This window comes from Melozone crissalis, unplaced genomic scaffold (genome assembly GCF_028551555.1).
Source record: "Melozone crissalis strain CALT ecotype California unplaced genomic scaffold, PUWL_Pcris_2 ptg000005l_1, whole genome shotgun sequence".
NCBI lineage: Eukaryota > Metazoa > Chordata > Aves > Passeriformes > Passerellidae > Melozone > Melozone crissalis.
Window position 1 is genome coordinate 42,071,075 of NW_026535783.1, and position 21,384 is coordinate 42,092,458.

The 21,384-nt window shown below is 36.6% G+C and overlaps 1 protein-coding gene across 1 annotated transcript in view; it reads right to left on the reverse strand.

The window, feature by feature from the left end:
- The window catches only part of CCDC171 (coiled-coil domain containing 171), a 159,666-nt gene that overhangs the window by 110,908 nt on the left and 27,374 nt on the right, over nucleotides 1-21,384 (reverse strand). Inside the window, 3 exon segments of the mRNA XM_054289527.1 lie at nucleotides 3-106; nucleotides 5,886-5,988; nucleotides 14,871-15,009. Coding sequence (XP_054145502.1) covers nucleotides 3-106; nucleotides 5,886-5,988; nucleotides 14,871-15,009 — 346 coding nt within the window.

The following is a 21,384-nucleotide window of genomic DNA, read 5'->3' on the forward strand; positions in this document are numbered from 1 at the left end:
ACCTCATTAGACGTATCTTCCAGCTTGTTCTGGTAAGCTGTCAAGGTACACCTCAAAGTCTCAACGACAGAGCAGCTCAGAGGTTTATCTTTGTCCTCACAAGTGCCTGAAGGAAAACACAGAACAAAAATTAAGCCTTAAAGCCACAGAGAGAAAATTACTCACCCTGGATGTGAGGTATTAGAATTATTTAGGGCTTCAGTGACAATACAGAACACTGAAGAGCAGCCTTGTTTGCCATGAGAGATACAGCTGTATAGCCATGCTTTCATAGCAAATAGAGCTAAAAGGCATCTGTTTAAAAGCTTTAATAGAAGATACAGAACTGTAAATTCTGGATTACATTTATGTCTAATGCATTTGGTATGCAGTCTCACATATTATTCCTACTGTGGTCAAACCTGTGTCATTCAGTCAGACAAGCCAACTTTTAAACCACACAATTATATACTTTGAAAAACATGTTGTCTGAAATTTAAGAATGTTACACTTTTCCTGACATTATTTTGGTGTTGTGACTGAGCATGCATATAGTAATGCAGTACTTCATTTACTCAAAGCCTTACGGAGCCAAAGATCATATGATTATGCTATGCTTGGAGAGGACTTGATAACATTTTAAATTATATTAAATTTTATTCTGAAGGATATGACAAAAAAAATAGTATCTGTCTGTAGGGTCCTATATAACAGTTCAATTATAAATCTGATATAACAATTATATACACACTAAACTTATTTATTAAACCTTTAGATTGAGACTTCTGATCTTGTTGCCCTTATTGGGGACATATGAACAAGTCTGACCATTCCAAAGTGCATAGAACAATGTGCCAAGAAAGCAAAACAACACTGTATTGATCGAGAGGTCACAAGATGTCAGCTGATATTCAGTTTCCAAGAACAAACTTTTCTTTTTTCCTGGTGTTACACCACAATACTAGGTTATTGACAGACCATTCCTCTCAGCATTATTTATATTCTTAGAAAAAAACTTTTATCACTTATTGTGTGGCAAATTATAGTATCAACGTTTCAACAATTTTTAACATGTTCTCTAAGGAAAACTATCTTTACCAACTATAATAGCAGCCTTATTTTGCAAAAGTGAAAATATCTGGGGAATTTTAAATCCGGGAAAGCTAAATCATCAAAACTCCCAGCACAACTAAACAATGATAGAGGCGCTTATCACCAGTGTCACTAAGCAATTTACACAGGGTGGCTCATGAAGTCAAATCAGGTACTAAAGTCTGAGACTTTTCTTTGGCTCTCCATAAAACTTTATCAGAGGAGGTCCACTTACATACTTGCTGGGCATTTAAAAAATATTCTATAATTAGTGTCATCTAATAAGCACGACATTCTACTACGGCATTGTATAAAAATAATTAAATTCCTCTTGTAGGCTACATGTAATACACCAATAGAACTCAGTGGAAAACGTACTTAAGTGCACAAGTCAGAACGTATTGCCAATTGGTGTTTACAAAATTCTTTCAATTAGTTAGCCTCTTCTCTCCTGACTTTTGATAATACCAGAAAGTATAAAGTGCTGTTCAGGCTGGACTAGGTGTTACAAAGTCCCACCTATTCAAAGCAACACATATTTGCAAGATTGCTTTCAGCAGCAGGAGCAAGATCGGCTCTACAGCATGCACATCCCAGGGACTGACCTCTGTCCTATCAGCCACTCCACTACTTACCACAGTTTCTAAAAGTCTGTAGAGTCAGGGAAAAAACAAGAGTTTCTTAATGACACTTCAGAGCCCTGTGAATCCTAGAGATATCCCAAACAACTGTGTTACACTTAAAACCAACCTAAGAAGAATTCATAAAATCTGACCTCTTTTGAGAAGATTTTACATTGAAGAAAGTGCTGACTGTGACCTTAGGATAATTTTTATCACATAACCACAGCTACAGCAATGCAGAGAGCTCCAGTCCAATCTTCTTATTTACAAGACCAACCTCTCACTACTACCCATTGTAGGAACATTATGCGTTGATCTTATTGCACAAAAAAATAAACACTATTTTTTCATACTTGTAGCTCTAGCAAAGTGGTAAACAATTCTCATTCACTTTAAAACAATGCGTATTAAGTCTATCCAAGAGTTATCTTCCATACCATAGTTTCTGTCAAACTGTCTACATAAAGTATTTTCATATTTTAAGTCCCAACCTGCAATGATGTTGGATTAATATCATGTTTGCCAAAATTAGAATTTTGCCAGTAAGCTTTTCATGCTGTCATTCCTTCCCTTTGCTCTAACCCTACTTCTAGGCAGCTCAATCTGCCAATAGAAATACAGATTCAGTCTACCATTTGAAAACAGACCTGTGGCTTTAATGCTGCCCAAATGTTGTCTGACTTCATACAACTGTGCAGGAGACATGCAGCATAATCCAAACACACTCTGTTGTGGCAGAAGCATGATGTCAGCAATGAGATAAAAAACGCAACCCAGTTCTTGAAGTGTGCGCCCAGTACTGCCCAAGAGCTTGAGGGAAGAATTGGGGAAAAATGCCAAGTTCCATACGAGTCTTGCAGAAGTATACAAGTGAACAAACTCTTAAATCTTCTGTTTCAGACTTTCTGCTAGCTGTACTGGGCCAAGGGTAGGAAAAGAGATAATTTTCTTCAGAACAGCTCATATGGTGCTGTGTTTTCAATTTTTGACCAAAAAAAGGTGATGCTAACTCAAAGCAGCTAACACTCTTAGGACTTCGCACCCATTTCACCCTTTTTTCAGATTACTACGACCATAACTACTTTTTCCAGAGGACAAAGACTCTTAAGAACACACCCTATTGCTGAATAACTGCACAATGCGATAAACTGAAAAGATACAAAGTGAATTCATGCAAATGAACCAATGAGAATAACAATGCTCTGGAAAATATATAAAGGTCACTGGAAAAGGAGAAAACATGGATTTTTGCTTGTTATTTTGACGTGCATAAAGGAAAAAAAAAGTTTTCTAAAACTATTTAGGTTTTAATCTGCATTGAGTTTGCATGGGCTGGTTTTTGATGGTGGAGAGGCTTCAGGGGTGGCTTCTGTGAGAAGTTGCTAGAAGCTTCCACCATGTCCAGCAGAGCCAATCCCTCGTGGCTCCAAAGATGGACATGTTGCTGGCTGCTGTAATTGGCAGTACAGAGAAGCAGGAGTGAGAACAAGTGAGAAGAACAACATTGCAGACACCAGGGTCAGTGCAGAAGAAGGGACAGGAGGTGCTCCAGGCACCAGAGCCCACATTCCTCTGCGGGCCGTGGTGCAGCCCATGGGGAAGCAGCTGTGCCCATGCAGGGCCACAGGGATGCAGAGATCTGCCCACAGCCTGTGGAGGAGCCCCACACTGCAGCAGGCAGATACCCTGGAAGAGGCTGAGATCCTGTGGGAGGCCTGTGGAGAGAGGGCTCCTGCTGCCAGGCTGGAGCAGCCTGTCCTTGGAGCACTGCACCCCACGGAACAGTGACCCAGGCTGCAGCAGTTTTGGGAGAACTGTTGCCTGTGGGATGGACTCACGTTGCAGCAGTTTGGAGGGAGCTGTTGCTGATGAGATGGAGCCACGTTGGAGAAGCTCTCAGTGAACTGTTTGCTGTGGGAGGGACCCTGCAGTGCAGCAGGAGACGGACTCCCTCTCCCTGAGCAGCAGGAGAAGCCACAGGTGATGAACCACAGGTGATGAACTAATGTAACACCCATTCCCTGTCTCCTCGTGCCAGCTGGGTAGGAGGTACAGCTGGCAAAGGAGGTAGAGGGAGGGATGGGGGGAAGGTGTTTTTAAAGGGCTTGTTTTACCTCTCTTTATCCTGCTCTGATGTTCTTATCTGTAAGTAAGTTCATATCTGTAAGTTAAGCCTGTTTTGCCTGTGATGGTATTTGATGAGTGAACTCTTCTGGTCCTAACCATGAACCCTACATTAAATTTCCTCTCCTCTGTCCAGCTGCACAATTAGCAGCTTTCATAGGTGCCTGGCATCAGCCCACATCAACTGGGCCAATGATCAATACTATCAATAAAAAGATAGTATTATCTTCTCTTTACTGTATAGGTTAATAATCATAGACTGCTCAGCACTTGAATTAAGGGGCTGAATCTTTAGTGTTGGATCTTTAATACTGATAGATTTTTAAGTAGATCTCTCAACCCCTTGAGTTCAATGTTGACCACAAGAACAAGAAAGACTTCCCTATCAACTGTGGCTAATGTAGCCCCTCATCTAGTAATTAGACTAAAAAGATTTATTTAAGATTTTTACTTTTATTAGCACATAGGTATTCCCTTTCAAATATAATAACAATTTTAAAAAATTTGAATAAATGCTATTAAATACAAAAATTTGTAAGTACACCACAGTGATAATATAATAATGCAAAGCATTAAATTTAAGTTTCAAACTTAAAAGCATAACAAATATGTCGGACAAAAGTCTTAGTCAATGTCTATTCTAATAGTAAAAAACTGGAATTGACTGTAAGGACTCAGGCAATCCACTGCAAAGCTAAGTTCTACTATCTGCCTCAAGAGCCTCTTCACAGATCCTAAAGCTTGAAAAAAAAGATCAATTTAAATTAGTTTAAAAGTTTATCTCAGACAAAGGAAATTAGTACTAAAGGTACTGTTATTAAATTTCTCATATTATAGAAACAAGTGAAAGCTGTTCTTAGCAAGGCTTACCATCCAAAAGATAATTGCTGCTTTGTAAATTGCACTTACTTGCTTAAGTAACTCCCCCCAGATTTACTCAAGTCCTTTTAAAGCACGTGGAACTTGGCAAAACTGTGGAAAACCTACAGTCTTAAAGAGCTTTTCAACTGTAAACCTACAGGTATTATCACATTTATAATTACAGAATAAAACTGATACCAGTCCCAAACAATGAAGCATATGGCCTATGCAAGGAAATCAATGCATGACAGAATCCAAGCTCACCTTTTAAGGATAAAAGAAATCCCAAGAAGTTGTTTCTTTATTGAAATTCAGTATCACCAGGCCCTAAAAAAAACTCTTTGTGAAGATACAAGAAAGTGTATCTTCATTTCAAAGTGTTTTTAGCAAACCATTTATGTCTATTGTTGTTAAAAAGTGCCAGAACACTCCATTTTACTTGTTTTCTTCCTGTTTACTTTCACTGTAAATTGGAAGCATTTTGTGTCTAGTATGCAATTTTTCTAACAGGAACTAAGTTTTAAATGAAATTTTTTTAAATTGCCAGTTTTCAGCTTTAAAAAAATCACTAGCTTGACATTACAGTTCAACTTGTTTATATTAGCCACTATTTCAAATTTCTAACCAGGCAGCAGTTTGTTAAGTCTGATACACTACTTATATATAAAGCCAGGTAGCAGAGTGACAACCACTGAATTACAATTTTTTTTAATGAAGAAAGGGAAACATTTGTTCTGTATCAGATTAAATGAATGCAACATAGTACACATCCACAATCAACTGTAAAAAGTATTGTGTTGCATCATGTGTCCTACACAACCTTTTTGAATATATGACCTTTAAGTTGCTGAAGGTTGCCTCAGAATTTGGCTCAGTTCAGGCAAAACATCTGTTCCCTTTGCAGGTATACTGTAAGGACTTTTTTCTCAGTTGGATTTAGAGCACAGCAAGTGAGCCCTTTTCTGACCGATCATATACACCCCAGCATTTGTAAATCAAGCTCTGGGCTGACAACAGCAGGTCCACAATCCGTCACCCTTTCTCAGCTAGCAAGGCCATTTGACTGCTGTGAGAACTGCTCTTATCATGTCATCAAATCAAAGCATGTTGAGAAGAGGGAATGCAAGAGGCATCTGCAGAATTCCCACAATGTAGTGACTTTGGAACATTGACAGATGCATCTGTCATTTTATACCTTCAACTAACCTGCTGTCCGCTGGCCTGACATAGCAAAGCTGTCCAAGAGTAACTCCAGCTCTCTCATGTTGTTTTCATACGTCTCTGTTAGAAAGACCTGGTGTTTCTTGGCCTTTATTTGACAGGAGGAACAGACAAGACAAGAGGGGATGGGGAAAAATACATTAAAATAAGTAAACAGAATTTTTAAATTTCCTTTTTAAATTTAAATTTCTACTGTATTTCTTTTTATGTCTTTTCTCAAGCCAAGAGACCTAGCATGACATAACAAATAAGAACCTTGTAACACACAACATAAAACTAAAGGATTTCAAAAGCAAAACAAAAGATGGTTGTACAAAAACATAGTCTTCATAATCTTCTGCTTTAAAAGTATCTTAATGGACACTAAATTCTGCCCATCTATGCAAGCAGTGAAATCTATTGTTACATCCTACAAGGGCATCCAGAAAGACACCCAACTACTGGCACACAGGCTAGAAATCCATGATTTGGCACTCAGTCAAATCCCACACCTATTCTCATTGCAAACCCTGCCTAGTTCAATTGCTAATATGTTCCATGCTAGACAGGGATTTCTTCAATACCAAAACCTCATCCTTGTGCATGGAACATAAAACTACAGAGTTCTTAGCCCCTATCACCAAATTTTCTTAAAGAAAGCTGTTCACTAAGTGCAGTCTATTGTTCAAATCAAGACACCAAATTTTTTGAGGTCAGAAAAGTTCTACATCAGATTTTTTTAAATCACTACAATAGAAAGACTATACCAAATAAATCCTTCAATTTATATCTGATAACTTGCAGTTTTCAAAGACATGTATCCATAATTCCAGACAAGATCAAGGTCTTTTTGAGTACACAGAGTTTTGACTTTTCAAGGAGATGTCTGATTTTAGCTGCTGACTGACTGACAAAAATTCAGCAATTTAGAAAACCTAAAGGAAGCAAAAAAAAAAAAAAAAAAAAGAAAACCAACCATTCCTCCATCCCTCCTCAAGAGGAAACTATTTAAATGACTTCACAATTTTCTTATGACAGAGGTTCTGGTCAAAGATGTCTCATGACTTCTAACTGCTCAATTTATTTCTAAATTCTAAATTGTAACACATATTTGTGTAATTTCATTTCCACTTGGTAATGGAAAGTTAACCTTTTTTACTGAGAAAAATTCTACTGTTTTCTATCATATCTAGAGACTGTTGCTTTAGTTATGCTTCATTGCATGTCAAAGAACCCAGGCAATTTCTTATGTATGGGAAACATCCTCCCTAGGAAAACTGCTACATACTGGTAGCAGATAACTGTCAAGACTAAAAAAACAAGAAATGCATTTAATTCTCTGCAGTGTTCCTTACTATTCATTTTAAATATTTTATAAATTTGCTTTACTCTTTCAATTTTAATTATATGTACTGTATATCAACTAATATATTATTCATATGTGTATTCCAGTGTTAGGTCCCCTGTAGCATTTACACGCTTTTCCTTGTGTGAGAGTTTGTATTACACTTCATAAAGAATTTCCAAATCACTTCTATATATTGAAAAATAACCAAGGTTTAATTCCTTCTCCATAAAATTATCTATATAAATAGAACTTGTAAATGTTGAGATCCGGTAAAAATATTTTATGGGATGCAAGCACAATAAAGTATTTTACTCTTGTGTACTGACATCATCTCACAAATAAAAAATAAGGAAATATAATAATATGAAAACATCACAATAAAATAAATGTTGTTTTTACATAAAATACTCCAGCACAAAGAAGGTGAGACTAAATCTTCCCAGAAAAACATTTTCTATGGAAAAGTAAAATGTGAGAATTTTTTTTCAATCTTTTCATCCAATTTTTCTATTTTGTTTAGTTAATTTACCATAATTTAGTCAGTGTGTTCCAGTCTATTCAGCCTTCACCGCTTCTCTATGCTTTATTTGCTAACTACATCTATACTTCTGAAGTCAATTTTAGTCCCTTTTTCAACAGCAATAAAGATCAAAAGGAAATTACTTACACTAGCCAGTCTCTCTACACCTGAACTGCAAAATATTTAGTATCTTTCCGTTCTAACTTCTATTTTCAATCACTGTCCCCATTATCAGAAATTTAAGGAAAAATCTGCCATAAATTACACTGCTAAAAATCCAGGCACAGTCCAAAAGGATCTATTATTGATCTGATTTCTTATGTCTCACTGACAGGTATCTAATAAAAACATATACAGTCATAAAATCTTGAATTTAAGCTGACAGGACCTGTGGAGGTCATCTGGTCCCACTCCCCACTCACAGCACAGTATGGTCGAAGTCAGGTTAGGCAGCTCTGAACCTTGTTCTGTCAAGTTTTGAGTATCCTCAAAGATGACATTTCAACAAACCCTCCAGGCAACCTGTTCCAATATCTCACAATCTGCATTGTGAAGTTTTTTGTTTTCCCCTTACAGATAATTATAACTTTCCTGTTTTCTCTTCTACTTCGAATGCACAGATCTAAGGAGAGTGTACCTCCATCTTCTCCACAAGTAGCCACTTGATAGTTTACAGCAGTAGCTATTATTTGCTTAGTTTTCTTAGGTCTGAACAAACACAGAGAGTATGCATAATACTTTACTTTGAAAAGGAAAATGGAGTGTACAAGTATAGAGTCAAACACAATCAATTGCAGCTGACAGATTCAGCTGTTCCAGGATATGTGATTACAATCCTTCTCAACAATTCCATCCATCACATGTTTTGCCATTCCTGTAGAACTACTGGAGAAGTACATGTGTAATTGTTTCCTAGGTTATTTCAAAAGGGAAATCAGTTGACAAGAAAACTGCTAAAGCCTTTACATAAGGAGAGTTTGCTTCACAGATCACATTAGTAAACGGGTGGAAAAATAGTTATAAACTCAATTAAAATTTATAAGTCTTCTAATGACTTTGTTGACTTCCTCTACACCAGAATGGACCATTCTTGACCTAGACAGTGATCCTTGAAAACAACTTTAAAAATCAAACGTGAGGTTTGTATGGATATGCAGGGGACTCCTGACCAAGTATTAATAAGGAAGCATAAAGAAGATTGTTCAGACATACTAAACTTGGAAAAATACAGATACATCGTTAAAGCCTAGAGGAATATCTTTAGGGATGCCAAAATTCAGCTGAAGTTGAATCTGACATGGGATATGAAGAGCAGCAGTAAAAGATTTCTGAAGTACATCACCTCCAAAAGAAGGACAAGGCAAAATGTGGCCCATTGCTAATGAGGCAGTGATCAGGAGAGAGAAAAGGCCTTCTCATTGCTTTTTTTCACCTCAGTCTTCACTCAAAGAACCTGCCTTTGGGAATTCCAGGTCCCTAAGATGAGTGAAATTTCCATGAACACTTGAGAATTTAAAATTCTCAACATATAATAGTATTTCCCATAGTCCCTAAAGACAATTCTCTTTTTCACAATATATTCCAAACTGAATAACAAAAAAAACTAATAACATGGAAGAAAAATCATACTTCCTGAACCCAGAACATATGCTGAATTTTACCATATAAAATGCTTCCTTGAAACAAACTTCATATCCTTAAAAAAGGTTCCTATTATCATAAAACAACACTTGAGGACAAAAACATTTTAGTAGAAAATATGCTTGGCAACATATTAATTTAATCACCAATTTCAAAACAAAATTGAACTTTTAAGGAAATAAAGAGAAGCTAAGCATTTTTCATTTAAAATACTGTAAACTCCAAAGAGGAGAAAATCTTTTTTTCCAAATACTTTCTATCTTTATCTGTAAGGATAACTTGAACTATCCTGAAAAGTGACTGCTTATAAAATTCTTCCATTCACTGTCAGACTTGTGTTAATCTTCCAGAAAGGTATTTTTATTTATCTGGACAAGTTCCTACTAGTTTGATTGTAGACATATTTTCCTTAACTATCAGTATTTGATTTTTGTTCCTGTTCCCATATAGAAATGATGTCCCATTGTTTTTGCAGCATTTTGCAAAAGCCATGGTTGACTAAAATAAATGTGAACTCTATACACAGTTCCAGGACAGCCCACAGAATCTGATGCTGCAAATGTGAATCTGTATCTCAAGGTCAGTAACTTTGTTTTTCATGTGGGCGGGACTTTGAGGCCTTGCCTTAACAAAACCACTGCAGTAGTAATCAGGGAGTTAGGGTCCAGATGTACAATGAACTGCCTTAATTCCTGAGAAATTTTCTCTGCTTTTTCTGCAGTCACAAGGGGTTCCTGGGGAGGCTCTCTTTCACATGGACTAATTAACCCACTCAGTCTGTAGTACAAATTCTAATTGGTGATTGATAAGAGCCAAACCCAGAACTATCCACATAGCCACCAAGCAACAGCATGTTCAGATATGCCTTGAAAAGTGCTTATGTAAATTCTTTACAAAAGTATCAGAATGTTTACCAGGCATGACCTTGGGGGCAGCAAATCAAAGCATTTACAGAAATACAAAAGACTGCTCCACAGTTCACAAAACACAGATTTTACTCAAGTGATGCTCTGTAAAGCAGAAAAGTGGCACAAATTTTTCGGTAAACAGGCATAACTTGTATTATAAAAAACAAAACAAAACCATCACTGACAAACTCTCTTCTCAGGCTTCTATTTATTTTTGCTCAAGTTCTCAAACTATTGAATACTTTTATTTTCTTATATCTGGAATATTCAAAAATCTCTACAAGAGTCTTGCCATGTGCAAGTTAAATACAATCTCTCAAGAAATTTCATATCTCAGTCTTACATATTAATCAAAATGCTCAAGTTTTTTTTAAATCCTTCTTGTCCTTCCCACAAAAAGAGATTTGTAACAACTTTTGCTGGAAGAGAATGTTATGAAGTATCTCCTTGGGTCTTGACGTTTATTTTTTTGTCCAAGTCAGAGAAATTTTTTTGAGAACTGCAGATTTAGATTTTAGACGCCTGTCTTCCAACACCAGGACATCACAGCTTGAGTGACCTCTGCACTTCAAAATAAATTTAAAAAGTGGTTTGTTTGCAGAAGATCATTTAAGCACATGCTTCAGAATAACTAGTCTTCTTACATTAGGACAATAACAGAAGTAAGAGCTGGGAAGAAAAACTCTCCATCTGTGTTAAGGCAGGAAAAAACCAATCAAAATAAAACAACCCTTAACAATTAATGCACAAAATTAAAGAAGAGTGTGTATCATGACTGGGATATTTTTTTAAACTGAAATAAACTGTCCACATTAAATTGCCTAGATGATATTTACATGTTTGCCACTGTGTACCAGTTTCTATTCCACAGAAGTTGTAGAACAGAATCATAATCCTCAGGGTCCTTCATGGTCTGTTAAGTCAATACCTAGGCAACTTCTGCTAAAGAACAATGCTTAATGTGTACATCCTGGAACTAGATTCTCAAATATTTCTGTACTGACATTCAGCGTATGACAACCTACAAGGTGTTTATGGACAGCTGAGGTGCAAACATGACTTCAGGTCTGGCTGTAAAAGAAAGATTTACAAGCCATGTGGAAAAACACAAGCTGTGTGCAATCTATTACACAACTTACATACAAATTATGCTACTTCTGATAGAATCTGTTAAAAGGAGTGCAAATAAATACACCTTCCAAATTAAAGGAATTTATACTAAGACACAATATTTTAATTATTTCACTTTCCTAATATGCATTCTGATGAACTGACAAGTTTCCCAAATTTCAATTTGCATTTCTCATAAAATAAAGGTTTAACATCTCCTGCTTGTCCCATGCTAAAATCATCCACTACTAGGTACTAGAAATGTAAATATCATGAGTAACTTAAAACTCCTAAAGATAGCTCTTGTTCTTTCCATGAGGAGGAATACAGCTGGGGCTGTTTCAAATTAAACAAAGTGTTAAATCACAATGGCTATTCTAAATTCCTGTTCTTGTATCTAAAAATTTCTAGAAACCCTAGCTAGATAATTATAAGCTTGAGACCAATTTCCTCAAGTACACATGATGCAAATATTGAGAGCTTCCTCATGCTGAGCATTTGTAAGAAATTTTGTTTGATACTAACAGATCCTATCACATTTGACCCATGCAAGTTTCTGGCAAACCTCTGCAACATGCTGGTATTTAAAATTACAAGCAAAGTAACTACTTTACTGTACATTCAACTGATCCATTAAGGAAAAAAAAAACTTTTTCATATAAAGTTTCAAAATAATGTATTATGCGTATCTTACAAATATTTTACAAATGAAAACATTAATTTGTATGTTAACAGTACCGTGAGAAACCAACTGAAGATTACCAGACTGAAATGGAAAAGATGTATTCAGGATGTCAATAATAGTACAAAATACAAGGAAGTAATTAACAGATCAAGAAAGCAGGATGTGGAAATAAAGGGAAAAGAATGTACTGACAATTTCACACAATTTTAGTATAAGTAAGGGGAAGCCTAATAACAGTATACTGAATGTTATTTATACTTAGTTTCTACAATGACAATTTCACACAATTTTAGTATAAGTAAGGGGAAGCCTAATAACAGTATACTGAATGCTATTTATACTTAGTTTCTACAATAGCCTTCTGTTTTTTATTTTGGGAAGAAAAATAACAAAAAAGCTGCCTATACTGAGTAAACAAGACCACACACAGGCACTCCTGCTTCCCAATTGAATACAAAAGTCTTCAGGAAAAATAAAAGGCCATCCAAGGTGATAAAAGTCTAATCCCACAGGGGACCACTAATACAACTCTTCAGAAAATGAGTATTTTTATTACCTGTTCAAGACAGTCTTGTGGCTTGAAACAATTCCAGTAAACCAATTAAAACAATCTGCTATATGAATAAGACAGTTCTTTCAAGTGGGGCAATCTATTTGCTTTTACTTTCAGCTACACAATGCTCATTTTGAGTACACCATTTAATACTGTTGTAATTACCAATAAACCTGAAGCATGAATAGACTTTTGTCCTGAATTCTTGTCAGGCATAACATATATTTTACTGTGGAATTTTTCTTAGTATTCTTTTTGTGCCTGATACAATTATTTTTTCAGGTTTACTGAGGCAGCAAATGTGTTTTAATACTTAAATGCTTGCATTGAAGAAGGCAGCAAATGTCTTTTAATACTTAAATGCTTGCATTGAAGAAGATGTGTCCTCCCAAAGGAAAAAACGTTTTTTTAGTTTTATTTTTCTTCAATTTATTAGTTAACAATCTACCTGGGAAGTGGATAACACTAAGACAATGTATGAAGTAATTCCATCAGCTGAAGAGTAGACACCAACAAATCTGAAAACTCTCTGATGCAGATCTCTGCTCCTATATACTGAATAGCACAATTGCCTACTAGTAGCAGGAAAGAGATTGTGGTCATCTCCTAGACTCATAAGTCCAAGAGGAAGCAGGAGCAGAAATTTACAACTGAAAAAAAAATTGGCTAAGTATAGAAATACTACAAATGCTACTATACAATGAAGAGAGATAAGGTTTTCAGTTTAAAGTTCATCTAGTTCTAATGCTAGACCAGGTTGCTCAAAGTCCCCTCCAACCCAGCCTTGAACTCTTCCAAGAATAGGACATTCACAACTTCTCTGTTATGAGTCTCTTTGTTATGTTTCATAAATTTTTGTTATGTTTAAGTGCCTCACAACTCTTACAATAAAAATTTTTTTCCTAATATCTGATGAAAACCTTCTTTCAGTTTGGAGCCAGTCTACTTGTCCTCTTACTACATGCCGTTCTGGAAAGTCTCTATTCAGGTAGTGGAAGGTCACAATTGGGCCACCCCAAATCCTTCTTTTCTCCTGGCTACCTCATAGCAGAGCTGTCCATCCCTGTAATAACTCGGTGGCCTCCTCTGGACTCTCTCCAACACGTCCATCTCTGTCCTATGCTGAGGATCACAGAGCTGATGCAGCCCTGCAGGTGAGGTCTCACCAGAGCAGAGCAGAGAGGCAGAACCCCTCCTCTGCCCTGCTGACCACACTGCTTTGGATGCAGCCCAGGACATATTTGGCTTTCTTTCTTCCAGGAGGGTCACATCCAGCCTCTCACCCACGTGCACCCACAAAGCCCTTCTGGGCAAGGCTCCTCTGATCTGTTCATCCCCAGCTTGTGTTGACACCAGGGGTTGCCCTGACCCAGATGCAGCACTTTGCACTTGGTCTTAGTAAATAACAGAAGATTTTCATGGGCCCACTTCTCCAGCTTGTCCAGGTCTTTCTGGATGGCATCCTGTCTTTCAGCTGTGCCAACTGCACCACTGAGCTTGGTGTCATCAGCAAATGTGCTGAGGGCGCACTTCCATCCCTTCATCTACGTCTATTAATGAAGGTAACCTAAGTTTTTTGTTTTGACCCTCATGCTATTAAAGAGGATGGCAAAATTGATATTCAGAGTTGGGATATGTAGAGACAGTGGGAAGGCACCAACTGGTCATATAAAAGGAAACATATTTCAGAAAATAATCCTGTAAAATACACCCAACAGGACAAATGCATACTAACAAAAAAAACCCCAATCAACTAAAAAGTTTGCTACCTTCAAAGAAGACATTTTCAAAAATTTTTTGCAGTCAAATGCTTGCATGAAAAACATTATGTGAAATAATTATGTCTACGATGGTAACTAATCAAGCCTGAGGAAAAAAAGCTTGGATAGGAAGATAGAACATTCTTCACAAAAAATTACAGTCCATATTTACAAATTGCCTTCTTCATTAGGAATGCAAAGGCTTGTTTGAAATAACTGTTTTCTGCAAATAATTCCTCAATTAAATACTTAGTGTATCACTTAAAATGCATTTTGGAATTAGTTTCTCCAATATCTTATCTATATTTACTCTTGTTTCACAAAACAAAGTAATAAAAATAAAAAATCAGAGTAACGCAAAGTCAGATTTATTCCACAGCTCAGCACAGCAAATGCAGATTATGTTCAGAGCACGCTTAAAAAACCAAAACAAGTGCCATAGTGCCAAGTGCCATTTTTGTCTTACCATTGCAAGTTCGCTCTGTAATTCACTGCAGCTTTTTTCAGCATTCCCTAGTCTTGCAGAGAGGTCCATAATTACCTTCTTCTTCTCCTCAATCACTTCTTTCATTTGATTGTTTGAGGAGAAACACTCTTTTTCTAATCTGGAAAGTTTCAACATTAGAGCATTTTAATCAAAAATACTTATGTTGAGTATTCTACATATTTTTAAAAGACAATCTGAGTATCACATCATGTCAGCACATCAAATGACTTATGAAGCTGCTTGCCTTATGTTTTTTTAAGTCAAGAAATTTATATATTCTTTGTAAGAAAAACTTCTCAGTTATGTTTATGTTCTTTTCCATTACCAAGGCTTGTGTTAGACTTCCAGTCACAAACTAATTTGATAATTTGGATAGGGTCTCCAGATTACATGTAATAAAACAGAAGTCATCATATTTTAATTAACACATTAGTTCTCTTCAGAAAGATATCACATCTTGCATTATCAGCACTGGTTTAAAGTACAAAGCTTGCTCCTGAAGCTTCCAAATACCTGACTATATTCTTACCCTGGTTCTAGCCAGAACAGGGTTAATTTTTGCAGTAGCCAAGAGTAGCCATGGCTAGGACCTGGAGGTCATTCTGTACCACCTCATGTCATTTTCTGGGGACAGGAGAAGGGCTCCCTTGTGGGTAGTGTGGCAGAGGGACTGGGTATGGTTGGGTGTTTCCACAGTGTGCAATCACAGGTGATCAATCACTTTTTTTCCTTGTGCACTCTGTCATTAGTATTGTTGCTGTTACAGTTCATTGTCTTATTTCATTGTTGTGTCCAGTGAAGTGTCCTTATCTCAGCCTATGATCTTTACTTTTTGTGAGTCCAATTCTCCTCTCCACCTTGCCACAGAAGGAGAAAGAAGAGAGCGGAATGATTGAGCAGCACATCATTTGGAGTGTCTCTGTAGGAACACTAAATTGGGGAATACCATTCTTAAACCCTGATAATTCTACTCAGAATTTCATTATTTCAATAGCAGACAATTCAAAATTTCAATCAGTTCTCGAACTACTTCAGTCCTCCTGGTATTCAAGAAAACAAATGTATAGAAAGTCTGGCATGATAAAAAGGTGTGTCATGAGAAAATTACAAGGCCAAACAACAGCAAATAGGAGACAGAGCCAGGGAGAGGAAGCCAAGGAAAAATTTTGAAGGATTGCCTAAGTACATAGGGATGGAAAGAAGGTGCCTCAGAAAAGGCACCTAGAATTAAAATTCACAAAAGATGACAAATATGAGAAGGGATTTTACCACTGTTATGGTAGGAAAGAAAACATGAACAGACTTCTACACAAAGCAGCAATTTTACCAACAGCAGAGAGAGAAAGTCAGCACACTCCCTGCCTTTTTGTCCTCCATTTTCCATGACATGGTCTATTCCCAAGACTCTACTGTCAGTAAAAGGACACTAAAAGGAAAACAATTGGTAGCAATAGGTGAGTATTATGTCTGAGATAACCTGTGAGAACTCAACCCATAGAATTGTAGAGGTCAGCTCACCTACATTCAAAGATTTTGATAAAGCTGGCTAAACTCAGAATGACATTGCTCATTATCATCATGAAAGGTCACAAAGATTGGGGGAGGTCCCTGGCAAATGAAGAAAGGCAAATGTCACACTTATATTTGGCAAAAGTAAAAAGGAGAAGCCAAGGAACTATAAACCACTGAGCTTCATTTCAGTCATGAAAGGTTACAAAGCAATTCCTTCTAGGAAAATTTTCTGGGCTCATGAAAGAGACAAAGGTGATTGGGAAAAAGCCCAGATGGTAGTAGCTGGAATGGCTGTAATACTGTAGAGGTCTGTCTAAGACCTGTTTAACAGCTTCAACCTCTACCGGGAGTAAGCCAAGAGTGCAGTCTCACAATACCTGCAGTGAACAGTGAACTGGGTGTGGGTAGATCACGACACAGTACAATGGATACACTCAACTGAAGTGCTGCCATTCTCTAGTCATGGAGAAAGAACTGGCCAGAATTAACCTTCTGACATTCAACAATGACATGTGCAAAGACCAAAATTTAGGAAAGAAGGCCACCCTAAAGTGGTGTAGTTGTAATTGGCTGGATAGAACGTATGCTAACAAGAACCTGGTAACCATGACCAACAGCCACTAATCAGCAGCACAGCACAGGAGCAGAGATAGCTAACAGCATCATGGGCTGTATTAATAGCAGCATAGTCAGATCAAGGGAAGTGATTAATCACCTTGTATTTGGCAGTCATTTTCACACATCTAGGATAATGATTACTTTTAACTACATGCACCCCTTCCAACATAGGAAAAAAGTTGGGGTGGGCTAAGGGAATGGTCACCATCATGGTCAGCAGCAGAAATACACATAAGAACTGAGGAAACTTGGTATATTCAAGCTGGAGGAGAGATAACTCCACAGTGTACAACAGATACTCCCAGTATCTAAAAGGAGGTTAGCAAGGAAACGCAGATGATCACTTCACAGCAGTGCTTGTCTAAAAGACAAGTACTGAATCCAGAGAGGTTCAAACAAGGAGATATGTTTTCCAACTGTATGGAAAAGGCTCCCAGAGAGATTGTGCCATCTCCATTCTCCATGTTTTCACGGCCTAACTGAAGAACCTGATCTCACAGCTTACATATAGTTTGAGCAGCAGGTCGGATTATGGATCACCAGCAATTCCTTTCAACCTGAACTATTATTTGATGTAGCTCTCAACAGTAGAAACATCCAGTGGAAACATCATCTCTTTTTCTCCTAGCAGTCCTGTCTCCCAAGAACTGAAAGCAGTGCAAAGGGCTGAAAGCTCTTTTTGAAAGCATTTTTGAAGCTTTTGAATCAATATTGTCACTTTCTGACTTTAATTTATTTGTTAATGATTAATGTATCTTTTTAGCTGAAGGACTGCTTCAGCAGTCCACCAAATACCTATGTGCTTCTGCATCAGCCTGGCTGATTTTTTGCTGTAGCTGCAGATGTTTACTTCTTATTCTTCAAAATCTGCCTATTTCAGTCCCCCAAAGTAGCTTCTACTCTCACAGCTTTCGGAAACACAGCAAAAGCAGTTCCAAATTATTCCATGTCATGTTCTCGCTCTTCAAGAAAAGTAAATCCACACAGAGACCAAAATCCCATGTTGCTTCCAATTTACATAGTGCTACTGGGTTCAGAGCTAATTAATAAATTATGCAACCCAGAAAAGCCTGTTAGCTTGGTTTTGGTTATTACAACTATATTTTTCTAAGAAAATAAAAAATTATGCCATCCAGAAAAGCCCATTTGCTTGGTTTCAGTTATTATAGCTACTTTTTTTTTCTGAGAAAACAAATTCTTACAGCATTTTATAGCTTCCAACTTTTGCATTATTTACCTACATCAAGTCCAGCTAAAGACACATACAAGTGTTCTAGCACAACAAATGAAAGTCTCTAAGACCTTCATTTGGCTAAGGCTTAAAGAGAAACTCATGCAAGTCCTCCAGAAAAAGAGAAAATATGTTTGGATGCCAAACTATGTCTTAAAAAAAAAAGCCAAGCTCCTGACATTGTCTGCAGTCCGAAGACCAGACCCTTCAAAGGTAAGTAGATCAAAGGCTGTTGTATTCTCTCAGAAGGTGTCCGGTGAAAGCAATCACTGATTTTCAGCAATGTTACTGACACTTGTATGCTTCAAAGAATAAAAAGGGGACAGGAAACAGATGAGGCAGTACCGGCTCACCCCATGTAATTACCTCAAGGGAACTGAGTAGACTGATGTCCACTGCAGAAAAAGCTTGACCTTCGCTACTTATCTTAATAGACGTCTGGAAATTTTGATGTCTGGACTAACAAAATTGTGAGGATAGGCTGTTCATGGTTTTTCAACATCTCTTAACAAAACCAACAACTATTTTACCTGTGTTTTAACTGTCTTAATTTTCATGGAAAGGTGTGCATTCTCTGAAATCACAGAACACAATTTGCTTTCAAAAAACTCAGCTAGCAGAAGCTGCTAGAAGTAACTGCCTGAATCAACACATGATTGCAAGCAGCGAAAACTACTTTTTGGATATTAGACAACATTTATTCTCATATTCAATTAACACACAGAACAGAGGCCTCAGGCATAAATTCTGTTTTATCCCCAAAAAATGCCAAGGATAGGGCAAATTTCCCTCCTGAAAAAGAAACACTGAACATAATTGTCCAGTTCAGAGCAAAAAGGGAAGGCTTCTTAAGGTTCATCTTGCACTTTAGCAACTCAATTTACTTCTCTGTAAGCACTACTATCGAAATTCTTAAGGCAAATGGTACCACATCTGTAAAACTGTATTTCATAGTCTTAAGTGCAAAAATATAAGTATTTGCTATACAGTAATTCCAAACAAAGAAATATACTCTCTAAAAAAACCCTTATTTTTATTTTTTGATGATAACATTTTTCAAAGATGTAACTTTTGTGGATCAAAAATACCCTAAACTCAAATCCCTTCAATGCTCAAAGAAATATCTTCATACATCTAGAGGCAATATTCTCACAAGGAACAAAACATTACTGAATGCACAATACAATTCAACACCTAACCATTATTGTTATGTTGGTCCAAATAATCTAATTAAGAAAAATATCTTTAAGAGATTCTTAGAGATTTAACTGGAAAACTACTACTTACAGAAGTTCATGTTTTTAACCAAATTTACTAATCCAAAAATTTAAAAACAGATCTTGTAGTAAAACTTGTGAAATTATAATGATTTGGAAAATACCTAAACAGATGTTTAAGTTACATTAAAAATGCCGCTAATTAGCTAATATTTTATTAACATCTATTGGTTCCCAGTACACATCCATAATAAAAGCTCCCTGACTCATTACAGGAAGCCACGTTATGGCAGGCATGTTGACAAGACAGGATAGTTTTTTTCTAGACCGAAAACTGCAATGGCTTAACAAGCATTACTCAAAAAACCAAACTATAAAGCCCCACATTTCATCAAGGATGATTAATTCTTCTGGTCTAACATCAATACAAAGACAAACTTTGGAATATTAGGTCTTGGGACAAGTGAATAAATGGTTCAAGAACAAACACTGCAAGTGTTTCAACACTACTTCAAGAAAACTTTCGTAACATTAATTTTTCCATAACTTCTGGACCACTAATGGGAACCAACCAGAGCAAAAATAAAAAACCCACTACACCAAATTAAAAACTAAGAAAACCAAACCAAGATTGGAAAAAAAAAGAACCATAGTCCATATGCTCTGTAAGAATAAAAGGTTACATACAAGAACTTGTGTTCTGCAAAACTACTGGTCCAACAACCATTCCTCAAAAAAAGGCTGGTTTGCAAACAAAGAAGTTTTTTAAAGCAAAACGATAAAAAGGGAATTAAATGTCAAATCAATGGTTCAGGCCTTCTCCATTTCACAGAAAGGCAAAGAACTTTGTATCAGTTTAGTGTCATGTATTTACTGACAGAGCAAAAATGCTCACAGCAAAAACAACCAGGCAGGATGAGATTACACTTTAATTAGCTGATGTCATTTTAGAACAGTAGAGCATCTTGAAATATACTTACTCAGTTTCACAGCTGTGAAGACTGCAGTCTTCCTGAAGAATAATTTTAAATTACTATCATAATGTTTTTCACAAATTTTTATCATCAAAGTTATATCTTTTTCTTTGAGAAAAAAGTTTTCACTTTTTAATGTGACTCTGGTTTACCTAAATGTGCCTCTTTTGAACTGTTTTTAAACAAAGAGCTCTAAGTTGTTTATAATAAAGCACAAGTTTCAACTCTGTTTGAAACTAAAAACATCTCTGCAAGCATAAATATAGGAACACTTAGGCCACAAAAGTCCTTTTTTGTACGGAAACTAGTTTCTTTTTTTCCCTTTTTAGTATTTTCTTTTTTTCTCTACTGCGTGTATGAGCAAGTCGGTACACAAATACTTTTATGTACAGACCCCCATAATCCTAAACTAAGAGATGAAAACTGTCTTTTTCAACTACCTCTCTCTCCCCACAACCTCACTGTGTGCCACCCGCTTCATGTCTTCTAAAGCCCCTCTTTCCCTAAATTTCACAAACTACTATCCTTTATTTCATGTCCTCCAAGTTATTTCATGAACTTCAAGTTCTCTGTCTTCCAGCACTACTCTTCTTCCTGATATTTTCTCACCCCAATAACAACTTTATTCAGCTAAGGAACAAGACTCAGTACAGTGTATCCTATATCTGCCCAGGAAATAGAGCAAAATCTTTCTTCCAAAAAAGATCTGTTACCACAGATACAGTATACTGTGCTGAGCAGGAAATGAATCCCAGGTAATTTCATCTGCTCTCATACACTTCATCCACTCTTCTATTTTCATTAGCTAGTCAACACTTTCCACAATCATTCAAAAGCTGAAAATTAAGATCCACCACTATAAATGATACACAACTTTTCAACAGGAGTCTTAAAGATTGATCTAGCTCACTGCAGTGAAAAATAATATTTTCAAAATAATG